The sequence below is a fragment of the Notothenia rossii genome (assembly GCF_949606895.1).
Source record: "Notothenia rossii genome assembly, chromosome: 1".
Lineage (NCBI taxonomy): Eukaryota > Metazoa > Chordata > Actinopteri > Perciformes > Nototheniidae > Notothenia > Notothenia rossii.
The window spans coordinates 96,728,325-96,741,984 of record NC_136912.1 but is presented as its reverse complement, the minus strand read 5'-3'; the positions used below and the strand labels follow the sequence as shown (position 1 = coordinate 96,741,984).

The window sequence follows — 13,660 nt, the reverse complement described above, 5'->3', positions numbered from 1 at the left end:
GTCCTCTCTTCCTCGTGTCTCTTCTTCATCACCGTGTGTCCCCTCTTCTTCATGTCTCTTCTACATCAACATGTGTCCCCTCTTCTTCATGTCTCTCTACATCAACATGTCTCCCCTCTTCTTCATGTCTCTTCTACATCAACATGTGTCCCCTCTTCTTCATGTCTCTTCTACATCAACATGTGTCCCCTCTTCTCCATGTCTCTTCTACATCAACATGTGTCCCCTCTTCTTCATGTCTCTTCTACATCAACATGTGTCCCCTCTTCTTCATGTCTCTTCTACATCAACATGTGTCCCCTCTTCTCCATGTCTCTTCTACATCAACATGTGTCCCCTCTTCTCCATGTCTCTTCTACATCAACATGTGTCCCCTCTTCTCCATGTCTCTTCTACATCAACATGTGTCCCCTCTTCTCCATGTCTCTTCTACATCAACATGTGTCCCCTCTTCTCCATGTCTCTTCTACAGCAACATGTGTCCCCTCTTCTTCATGTCTCTCCTACATCAACATGTGTCCCCTCTTCTCCATGTCTCTTCTACATCAACATGTGTCCCCTCTTCTCCATGTCTCTTCTACATCAACATGTGTCCCCTCTTCTTCATGTCTCTCTACATCAACATGTCTCCCCTCTTCTTCATGTCTCTTCTACATCAACATGTGTCCCCTCTTCTTCATGTCTCTTCTACATCAACATGTGTCCCCTCTTCTCCATGTCTCTTCTACATCAACATGTGTCCCCTCTTCTTCATGTCTCTTCTACATCAACATGTGTCCCCTCTTCTTCATGTCTCTTCTACATCAACATGTGTCCCCTCTTCTCCATGTCTCTTCTACATCAACATGTGTCCCCTCTTCTCCATGTCTCTTCTACATCAACATGTGTCCCCTCTTCTCCATGTCTCTTCTACATCAACATGTGTCCCCTCTTCTCCATGTCTCTTCTACAGCAACATGTGTCCCCTCTTCTTCATGTCTCTCCTACATCAACATGTGTCCCCTCTTCTCCATGTCTCTTCTACATCAACATGTGTCCCCTCTTCTCCATGTCTCTTCTACATCAACATGTGTCCCCTCTGTGTGAAGAGACTCTCTCTTCACACAGAGGGGACACATGTCTCTCTACATCAACAAGAAATGTCTTGTTTTATTCACTTTAAAGTCCAAAACCTTACAATATAAAAATCTATTAAATATTGAAAATAAAGTATTTTGTGATTTCTACGTAAAAACAATTACATTGATAATATAATGATCTAAATATTTGTTTTATTTTGAGCTCGTCTTACTAAATGTCAGCTGTTTCATGTGGACAGGAAATTGAAGATATACGTCTTGTTGATGTGTTGATTTAGACCCAACAGTGTTTTTTATGTTTGTCTCCAGGCTTTGACCGATCAGCAGCAGTTTGGAAAAGCCGACGAGATGTACGACAAGTGCATCGAACTGGAACCAGACAACGCTACCACATATGTCCACAAGGGGTCAGTAATCCATCCTTTAAAATATGAAGGCATACTGACATTGATGTTGGTACTGACGTGTGATGATCTGATTGGATGTGTGTGCAGGTTGCTGCAGCTGCAGTGGAAACAGGACCTGGACCTCGGGCTGGATCTCATCAGTAAGGCCATCGAGATCGACACCAAATGTGACTTCGCTTATGAAACCATGGGAACCATTGAAGTTCAGAGGTCAGGAAAACCACTTTATACTATGCACATCAGCAGGAGAGGACTCTTTGAAGTAGACACTACATACTGATATACACCTGAACATCAGCAGGAGAGGACTCTTTAAAGTAGACACTACATACTGATATACACCTGAACATCAGCAGGAGAGGACTCTTTAAAGTAGAGACACTACATACTGATATACACCTGAACATCAGCAGGAGAGGACTCTTTAAAGTAGAGACACTACATACTGATATACACCTGAACATCTGCAGGAGAGGACTCTTTAAAGTAGAGACACTACATACTGATATACACCTGAACATCAGCAGGAGAGGACTCTTTAAAGTAGAGACACTTCATACTGATGTACACCTGAACATCAGCAGGAGAGGACTCTTTAAAGTAGAGACCCTTCATACTGATGTACACCTGAACATCAGCAGGAGAGGACTCTTTAAAGTAGAGACACTACATACTGATATACACCTGAACATCAGCAGGAGAGGACTCTTTAAAGTAGAGACACTACATACTGATATACACCTGAACATCAGCAGGAGAGGACTCTTTAAAGTAGAGACACTACATACTGATATACACCTGAACATCAGCAGGAGAGGACTCTTTAAAGTAGAGACACTTCATACTGATGTACACCTGAACATCAGCAGGAGAGGACTCTTTAAAGTCGAGACACTTCATACTGATGTACACCTGAACATCAGCAGGAGAGGACTCTTTAAAGTCGAGACACTTCATACTGATGTACACCTGAACATCAGCAGGAGAGGACTCTTTAAAGTAGAGACACTTCATACTGATGTACACCTGAACATCAGCAGGCAGGACTCTTTAAAGTAGAGACACTTCATACTGATGTACACCTGAACATCAGCAGGACAGGACTCTTTAAAGTAGAGACACTTCATACTGATGTACACCTGAACATCAGCAGGAGAGGACTCTTTAAAGTAGAGACACTTCATACTGATATACACCTGAACATCAGCAGGAGAGGACTCTTTAAAGTAGAGACACTTCATACTGATGTACACCTGAACATCAGCAGGAGAGGACTCTTTAAAGTAGAGACACTTCATACTGATATACACCTGAACATCAGCAGGAGAGGACTCTTTAAAGTAGAGACACTACATACTGATATACACCTGAACATCAGCAGGAGAGGACTCTTTAAATAGAGACACTACATACTGATATACACCTGAACATCAGCAGGAGAGGACTCTTTAAAGTAGAGACACTACACACTGATATACACCTGAACATCAGCAGGAGAGGACTCTTTAAAGTAGAGACACTTCATACTGATGTACACCTGAACATCAGCAGGACAGGACTCTTTAAAGTAGAGACACTTCATACTGATATACACCTGAACATCAGCAGGAGAGCACTCTTTAAAGTAGAGACACTTCATACTGATATACACCTGAACATCAGCAGGAGAGCACTCTTTAAACTAGAGACACTTCATACTGATGTACACCTGAACATCAGCAGGACAGGACTCTTTAAAGTAGAGACACTTCATACTGATGTACACCTGAACATCAGCAGCACAGGACTCTTTAAAGTAGAGACACTTCATACTGATGTACACCTGAACATCAGCAGGACAGGACTCTTTAAAGTAGAGACACTACATACTGATATACACCTGAACATCAGCAGGAGAGGACTCTTTAAAGTAGAGACACTACATACTGATATACACCTGAACATCAGCAGGAGAGGACTCTTTAAAGTAGAGACACTACATACTGATATACACCTGAACATCAGCAGGAGAGGACTCTTTAAAGTAGATACACTACACACTGATATACACCTGAACATCAGCAGGAGAGGACTCTTTAAAGTAGAGACACTACATACTGATATACACCTGAACATCAGCAGGAGAGGACTCTTTAAAGTAGATACACTACACACTGATATACACCTGAACATCAGCAGGAGAGGACTCTTTAAAGTAGAGACACTACATACTGATATACACCTGAACATCAGCAGGAGAGGACTCTTTAAAGTAGAGACACTACATACTGATATACACCTGAACATCAGCAGGAGAGGACTCTTTAAAGTAGAGACACTACATACTGATATACACCTGAACATCAGCAGGAGAGGACTCTTTAAAGTAGAGACACTACATACTGATATACACCTGAACATCAGCAGGAGAGGACTCTTTAAAGTAGAGACACTACATACTGATATACACCTGAACATCAGCAGGAGAGGACTCTTTAAAGTAGAGACACTACATACTGATATACACCTGAACATCAGCAGGAGAGGACTCTTTAAAGTAGAGACACTTCACACTGATGTACACTTTGACTTGATGGTTGAATCTCTTTCTGCTGTGTTTGAAATAACCCGAGCCTTTTCTCGTTTTCAGGGGGAATCTGGACCGTGCGATCGACATGTTCAACAAGGCCATAAACCTGGCCAAGTCAGAGATGGAGATGGCTCACCTGTACTCGCTATGTGACGCCGCTTACGCTCAGACCGAGGTGGCCAAGAAGTACGGGCTGAAGCCTCCGACTCTGTAACGCCAACACATCTCTGAACCCTCCGTGTTAATGTCTCACCTAACTCTGATTTGTACAAAAAAAAAAAAAAAAAATACAACAGAAAGAGCCCTGAGTATAATACACAGTGTTTACGTCACATGACGGGGGGTTGCTCTCATAGAAAGAAGGATCTATGTTCACCATGGCTGCAGTGCTGGCCTCTGGTGGCAGGTATGGGGGGCAGTTTGGATGTTTTTAAAGTGGTTGTCTGAGCAATGGGAACAGTCAGGTGATACAGGATGGAGAAACAGACAGGAAGCCAAACTCCACTGAGAGGACGAGTCATTGTCACTGATCACGGGAGTTTCTGGTCTTACGCTGCCTTGATCAATAGGTGGACGATGTGTTATCAGACATGATGCGTTGAACAGTATTGATCACACAGATGCTTATGGGAACTTTTTCAAGTTCATCCAGATCTAAAAGCTCTCGCTAACTTCCTCTGATATCTCCCGGGGATCAGAAGGCTGGTCTCAGCATCTCAACATCACGACTTTTCTCTCAAAATTCTGAATATTTTCTTAAAATCTAAAAATCCTTACTTTTTTTGTCCCAAAAAAAATTATGACTTTCTTTTTCAAAATCTAAATATTCTGACTTTTTACTCAGAATGTTCTTCTTTCTCAGAAAACAAAATATATAATATAATGATAATAATACTTTGGTTATCTGTCATCCAAATCAAAACAAGTATTAGCATAAATATCAGATGTTTTGAGTTTTTAAAGAAAGACACTTCAGAGTGACTCGCGACACACATGAAGGCTTTGTGTTTTTTGTGACGTTGGGGTTTCCAAACTAACCGTAACATATCTAACAGATGGAGGCAGGCGCCAGAGACTCCTGCTGGGGTGACTGTTCCTCTCAATGCAGTCTGGTAGTCTAGCAGACTCAGTCTGACCCGAGGTGAAGCTCTGAATAAAGCGTGCACTTACCCCGATATGTCCTAAAGTAATCCCTCAGCACTTCTCTGCTTAGCGTCTGCTTCCCACTGCAGGAGAACATCATAAACCTCACTTTAAACATGCAAACTGCCCCTTTAACCCACCACCATCGGACCCTCAGAGTACACCGAGCGTTCTCTATAGAGAGGAACACATGTAAAAACGTCTAAATCGAAACGAGTAGTAACCATGTGAAGTGTGCAGTCTGTTGATGTACTGACTTCAAGGCTTTCAAACCTGCAGAGAGTACTGAGAGCTTTTTGAATGGACTGTTAATGTATGCTGATCTAAAGTGTGTGTGTCCCCCCTCATCATCATCATCATCATCAACAACAACACACTCTTTGATTTCTGAATGATTATAGTCCGTGTGTAACGTCTGTGTTTGTAACGCTGGAACTGATCCCATGGGTACTGGCTGCAGAGGTTAGCGGTTAGCTTAGCATCCTCAACTGTTTGTTTTTTAATTATGATTGGGATTGCCTGTTTCTCTAATTCTTTTTTTTTTATACTTTGTGCAGCATGTTGACTTTATAAATAAATGTAAATGCAATGCTCGTGCTGTCTTGAACACTAGGAAACCATAAAGGTGTGTCTCTGATTAGAGAAACAACGTCATGTCTTTAGTTTGTTTTTTGTCCGCAGACGTCACGAGGGATCGGACAGCGGGTCGTGTTCCCTAGATTAGTTCAGATTTATTTTATTGTGAGATGTTTATTTTTCTGTCCTTTTCAAATGATATTGTCACATCCCGAGCCTGATCGCTTCTTCTCCCGATGCAGGGCGTGGTTTGGTTCTCCAGTAGCATCCGTACTTTGTAAAGAAAATAAATAAAAGTATTTACATTTGATTGAATATGTGGAAACGCCAAGGAACCGAATCATTGAAGCTGCAGCTGATGACGATTCCTCTCTGCAGACATGTTATTATACTTTCAGAAACTAAATGTATGTAGCCACCAGCACACACACTCACTCACTCACACTCACGGACACACACACAGACTCACTCACACACACACAGACTCACTCACACACACACACTCACAGACTCACTCACACACACTCACTCACAGACTCACTCACACACACTCACACACACACACACACACACACTCACACTCACTCACACACACACACACACTCTCACTCACGCACACGCACACACCCATTCACACGCACACTGTTTGATATAGATTACACTGACATATTTCGTGATCTGTACGGTGACCAAAGTGAAAGACAAAATGAATCCTAATAAAGTTATAACTTCCTGAAATCAATTTGAACTTTGCAAGTTTTCCTCAAACTTCTACAACCTATTGATTTGTTTGATAATATTCATCAGTGATGATCAGTAACTGAGTACTTGAGTATTATTCTCAACCCTTCAGTATTTCCAGTTGCTGCTCTTCAATACTCCACTACGTCTCAAAGACTGTTCTTTTTACTACATGTGAAAGCTTTCCCTTCAATATGTAGACGAATGAAATACAGTATTGATCACACAGATGCTTATGGGAACATCTTTGTTTCAAGTTCATCCAGATCTAAAGCTCTCGCTAACTTCCTCTGATATCTCCTGATAATCAGAAGGCTGGTCTCAGCATCTCAACATTATAACTTTTCTCAAAATTGGATCTTTTCTCCATAAAAATAGATATAACAATAATAATACTTGGGTTATCTGTCAACCAAATACAAAACAAGTATTAGCAGAAATATATTGTGTTTTTAAAGAAAGACAATTTGTGTATTTCAGAGAGAAGGAGCAGAGTGCCTCGCAACACACATGAAGGCTTTATTTAATGGCCTCTTAACAAAAATCAGACCGATTAGTTGATTAGTTGCAACAGCTCATTGATCACTGACGGCGTCCGACACGTCCACCGTGTTGACGTCACTGACGTGCTTCGTCATCAGAACCATGGCGGACTGTGTGGAGGAGGAAGCTCTTCTGGGCAGCTGGTGAGCATCTCTCTCTATCTCACCTTTATCTCACCTGTATCACACCTGTACTCCTCTGTCGAACACCTGGGCGAGCTTCACCTGACAGGGTGTCATGGTTCATATCTAAATATTACACTGCGTAGTTACTGTGTTCCTCTGGGTGCTACCCGTTAGCTCATGCTAATGCTAATTAGCCTGGTTTGATTACATTCGTGTGTAGCCTGTATAAATCCGAGTTAAAAACATGAAGAGCTTCAGAGAAAGATCCGTCAAAGGATTTATTTTCCTATCACTTCATTTCTGCCATTGACTCGTATTAAGGGAAGCCTGTTAGCCAGTAAGCTGACAATAACTAGCCGGTGTTTCTTCCCTTTAAACCGAAGAGACATCCTGTCAATTCCTCTAAGCCAGGGGGGTGAAACTCAAACACACAGTGGGCCAAAATTAAAAAATGGGAACTAGTCGAGTGCCGGACTGGTTCAATGTTTATTGCAAAATGTATTGAAATGAACTTATTGCACATATTAAACCTGGAACTAACAAAGCTTAAATGATTGTCTATAAAAACAACACTAAACATTAAATAATCAGTTCATTCATTTCTTATGGCTCTATCTGCAGCTTCTCCAGAGTCAGTTCTCATGGCTCTATCTGCAGCTTCTCCAGAGTCAGTTCTTATGGCTCTATCTGCAGCTTCTCCAGAGTCATTTCTTATGGCTCTATCTGCAGCTTCTCCAGAGTCAGTTCTTATGGCTCTATCTGCAGCTTCTCCAGAGTCAGTTCTTATGGCTCTATCTGCAGCTTCTCCAGAGTCATTTCTTATGGCTCTATCTGCAGCTTCTCTAGAGTCAGTTCTTATGGCTCTATCTGCAGCTTCTCCAGAGTCATTTCTTATGGCTCTATCTGCAGCTTCTCCAGAGTCAGTTCTTATGGCTCTATCTGCAGCTTCTCCAGAGTCAGTTCTTATGGCTCTATCTGCAGCTTCTCCAGAGTCAGTTCTTATGGCTCTATCTGCAGCTTCTCCAGAGTCAGTTCTTATGGCTCTATCTGCAGCTTCTCCAGAGTCAGTTCTTATGGCTCTATCTGCAGCTTCTCCAGAGTCAGTTCTTATGGCTCTATCTGCAGCTTCTCCAGAGTCAGTTCTTATGGCTCTATCTGCAGCTTCTCCAGAGTCATTTCTTATTGCTCTATCTGCAGCTTCTCCAGAGTCATTTCTTATGGCTCTATCTGCAGCTTCTCCAGAGTCAGTTCTTATGGCTCTATCTGCAGCTTCTCCAGAGTCAGTTCTCATGGCTCTATCTGCAGCTTCTCCAGAGTCAGTTCTTATGGCTCTATCTGCAGCTTCTCCAGAGTCATTTCTCATGGCTCTATCTGCAGCTTCTCCAGAGTCAGTTCTTATGGCTCTATCTGCAGCTTCTCCAGACTCATTTCTTATGGCTCTATCTGCAGCTTCTCCAGAGTCATTTCTCATGGCTCTATCTGCAGCTTCTCCAGAGTCATTTCTCATGGCTCTATCTGCAGCTTCTCCAGAGTCAGTTCTTATGGCTCTATCTGCAGCTTCTCCAGAGTCAGTTCTTATGGCTCTATCTGCAGCTTCTCCAGAGTCATTTCTTATTGCTCTATCTGCAGCTTCTCCAGAGTCATTTCTTATGGCTCTATCTGCAGCTTCTCCAGAGTCAGTTCTTATGGCTCTATCTGCAGCTTCTCCAGAGTCAGTTCTTATGGCTCTATCTGCAGCTTCTCCAGAGTCAGTTCTCATGGCTCTATCTGCAGCTTCTCCAGAGTCAGTTCTTATGGCTCTATCTGCAGCTTCTCCAGAGTCATTTCTCATGGCTCTATCTGCAGCTTCTCCAGAGTCAGTTCTTATGGCTCTATCTGCAGCTTCTCCAGACTCATTTCTCATGGCTCTATCTGCAGCTTCTCCAGAGTCAGTTCTTATGGCTCTATCTGCAGCTTCTCCAGACTCATTTCTTATGGCTCTATCTGCAGCTTCTCCAGAGTCAGTTCTTATGGCTCTATCTGCAGCTTCTCCAGAGTCATTTCTTATGGCTCTATCTGCAGCTTCTCCAGAGTCAGTTCTTATGGCTCTATCTGCAGCTTCTCCAGAGTCAGTTCTTATGGCTCTATCTGCAGCTTCTCCAGAGTCATTTCTCATGGCTCTATCTGCAGCTTCTCCAGAGTCATTTCTTATGGCTCTATCTGCAGCTTCTCCAGAGTCAGTTCTTATGGCTCTATCTGCAGCTTCTCCAGAGTCAGTTCTTATGGCTCTATCTGCAGCTTCTCCAGAGTCAGTTCTTATGGCTCTATCTGCAGCTTCTCCAGAGTCAGTTCTTATGGCTCTATCTGCAGCTTCTCCAGAGTCAGTTCTTATGGCTCTATCTGCAGCTTCTCCAGAGTCAGTTCTTATGGCTCTATCTGCAGCTTCTCCAGAGTCAGTTCTTATGGCTCTATCTGCAGCTTCTCCAGAGTCAGTTCTCATGGCTCTATCTGCAGCTTCTCCAGAGTCAGTTCTTATGAGTACATTTTCCCACAGGCCAACAACAGCTTCAACAAAACTATTTCCCTCAAAGAGAAACCAAACATGCCCTGTTTTCGAGAGAGAGAAAGTGCAGAAGGAAACATGTAAAGTCAGTGTGCTGCTCTGTGATGCTAGCTCAGATACTTGGCATCTCATCTTGGGTGCAAGGTCATCAATGTTTGGGCTCAGGCTCTGAGCTGAGGAGACCCTCAGGATGAAGAGAAGGTGTGAGAGCAATATACCGGAGGGCCGGATCTAATAGGAATTAGAAATTATCCTGCTGGCCGAAATTAAATCCACCACGGGCCTGATTTGGCCCCCGGGCCTTGAGTTTGACACATGTGCTCTAATAACACGAGTCTAACAACAAAAGGGTTCCTAAGAACATTCACCCAGGTGTTAATCTGTACCCAGTCTGTACCCAGGTATTAGTCTGTACTCAAGTATTAATCTTTACCCAGTCTGTACCTAGTCTGTACTCAAGTACTAGTCTGTACCCAAGTACTAGTACTTGTCTGGGTACTAGCCTGAGCACTAGTCTGGGTACTAGTAAGTACTTATCTGTACCAAAGTACACATCTCAGGTATTTGTATTTGAGTATTTCGCTCCATCTCAGAGGTAGAAATTGAAATTTAATCCAGTGAGAGCTTCAGTTCCATTTTACAGAGTGATGTTTAGACTGTCATCATTATGTTTTCTTTTATAATTAATACATTACGTATCATTACATTACGTTACATTACGTATCATTGCATTATGTATCATTGCATTACGTTACGTTACATTACGTATCATTGCATTACGTTACGTTACATTACGTATCATTGCATTACGTATCATTGCATTACGTTACGTTACATTACGTTACATTACGTATCATTGCATTACGTATCATTGCATTACGTATCATTGCATTAGGTATCATTGCATTACGTATCATTGCGTATCATTACATTACGTATCATTACGTATCATTACATTACGTATCGTTACATTACGTTACGTTACATTACGTTACATTACGTATCATTGCATTACGTATCGTTACATTACGTTACGTTACATTACGTTACATTACGTATCATTGCATTACGTATCATTGCATTACGTTACGTTACATTACGTATCATTGCATTACGTTACGTTACATTACGTATCATTACGTATCATTACATTACGTATCGTTACATTACGTTACGTTACATTACGTTACATTACGTATCATTGCATTACGTATCATTGCATTACGTTACGTTACATTACGTATCATTGCATTACGTTACGTTACATTACGTTACATTACGTATCATTGCATTACGTATCATTGCATTACGTATCATTGCATTAGGTATCATTGCATTACGTATCATTGCATATCATTACATTACGTATCATTACGTATCATTACATTACGTATCGTTACATTAGGTATCATTGCATTACGTATCATTGCATTACGTTACGTTACATTACGTATCATTGCATTACGTATCATTGCATTACGTTACGTTACATTACGTATCATTGCATTACGTATCATTGCATTACGTTACGTTACATTACGTATCATTGCATTACGTATCATTGCATTACGTATCATTGCATTACGTATCATTGCATTACGTATCATTACATTACGTATCATTACATTAGGTATCATTGCATTACGTATCATTGCATTACGTTACGTTACATTACGTATCATTGCATTACGTATCATTGCATTACGTTACGTTACATTACGTATCATTGCATTACGTATCATTGCATTACGTTACGTTACATTACGTATCATTGCATTACGTATCATTGCATTACGTATCATTGCATTACGTATCATTGCATTACGTATCATTGCATTACGTATCATTACATTACGTATCATTACATTAGGTATCATTGCATTACGTATCATTGCGTATCATTACATTACGTATCATTACATTAGGTATCATTACATTACGTATCATTACATTACGTATCATTACATTACGTATCATTGCGTATCATTACATTACGTATCATTACATTAGGTATCATTACATTACGTATCATTACATTACGTATCATTGCATTACGTATCATTGCATTACGTTACGTTACATTACGTTACATTACGTATCATTGCATTACGTATCATTATATTACGTATCATTACATTACGTATCATTACATTAGGTATCATTGCATTACGTATCATTACATTACGTATCATTACATTAGGTATCATTACGTATCATTACATTACGTATCATTACATTACGTTACGTTACATTACATGACGTTACATTACGTATCATTACATTACGTATCATTACATTACTTATCATTGCATTAGGTATCATTACATTACGTATCATTACGTATCATTACATTACGTATCATTATGTATCATTGCATTACGTATCATTACATTACGTATCATTGCGTATCATTGCATTACGTATCATTACATTACGTATCATTACATTACGTATCATTACATTAGGTATCATTACGTATCATTACATTAGGTATCATTACGTATCATTACATTAGGTATCATTACGTATCATTACATTACGTATCATTACATTACGTTACATTACGTATCATTACATTAGGTATCATTGCATTACGTATCATTGCGTATCATTACATTACGTATCATTATGTATCATTACATTTGGTATCATTGCATTACGTATCATTACGTATCATTACATTACGTATCATTACATTACGTATCATTACATTACGTTACATTACGTATCATTACATTACGTATCATTGCATTACGTATCATTACATTAGGTATCATTACATTACGTATCATTACGTATCATTACATTAGGTATCATTGCATTACGTATCATTACATTAGGTATCATTACATTACGTATCATTACGTATCATTACATTAGGTATCATTGCATTACGTATCATTACGTATCATTACATTAGGTATCATTGCATTACGTATCATTACATTAGGTATCATTACATTACGTATCATTACGTATCATTACATTAGGTATCATTGCATTACGTATCATTACATTAGGTATCATTACATTACGTATCATTACGTATCATTACATTAGGTATCATTGCATTACGTATCATTACGTATCATTACATTAGGTATCATTGCATTACGTATCATTACATTAGGTATCATTACATTACGTATCATTACGTATCATTACATTACGTATCATTACGTATCATTACATTAGGTATCATTACATTACGTATCATTACGTATCATTACATTAGGTATCATTACGTATCATTACATTACGTATCATTACGTATCATTACATTACGTATCATTACATTAGGTATCATTACATTAGGTATCATTACATTACGTATCATTACATTACGTATCATTACATTACGTATCATTACATTAGGTATCATTGCATTACGTATCATTACATTACGTATCATTACATTAGGTATCATTGCATTACGTATCATTACGTATCATTACATTAGGTATCATTACATTACGTATCATTACATTAGGTATCATTACATTAGGTATCATTGCATTACGTATCATTACGTATCATTACATTACGTATCATTACATTACGTATCATTACATTACGTATCATTACATTAGGTATCATTACATTAGGTATCATTGCATTACGTATCATTACGTATCATTACATTAGGTATCATTGCATTACGTATCATTAAATTAGGTATCATTGCATTACGTATCATTGCGTATCATTACATTACGTATCATTACATTACGTATCATTAAATTACGTATCATTACATTAGGTATCATTACATTAGGTATCATTACATTACGTATCATTAAATTAGGTATCATTGCATTAGGTATCATTGCGTATCATTACATTACGTATCATTACATTACGTATCATTGCATTACGTATCATTACATTAGGTATCATTACATTAGGTATCATTACATTACGTATCATTACATTAG

General features: G+C 39.6%; 2 protein-coding genes across 2 annotated transcripts in view; both read left to right on the top strand.

Moving 5' to 3' along the window:
• Positions 1-1,345: 1,345 nt before the first annotated feature.
• Positions 1,346-6,089, top strand: LOC307024295 (mitochondrial import receptor subunit TOM70-like). The gene is made up of 3 exons (XM_079658332.1): positions 1,346-1,486; positions 1,574-1,696; positions 4,116-6,089. Exons 1-3 carry the CDS (start codon positions 1,428-1,430, stop codon positions 4,267-4,269), a joined length of 336 nt encoding a protein of 111 aa, XP_079514458.1. The 5' UTR covers positions 1,346-1,427; the 3' UTR covers positions 4,270-6,089.
• A 968-nt stretch (positions 6,090-7,057) lies between these two features.
• The window catches only part of tbc1d23 (TBC1 domain family, member 23), a 35,398-nt gene continuing 28,795 nt past the window's right edge, over positions 7,058-13,660 (top strand). Inside the window, exon 1 of the mRNA XM_079653608.1 lies at positions 7,058-7,201. Within this exon, the coding sequence (XP_079509734.1) occupies positions 7,161-7,201 (41 nt within the window). The 5' untranslated portion in view covers positions 7,058-7,160. The remainder of the gene's footprint in view (positions 7,202-13,660) is intronic.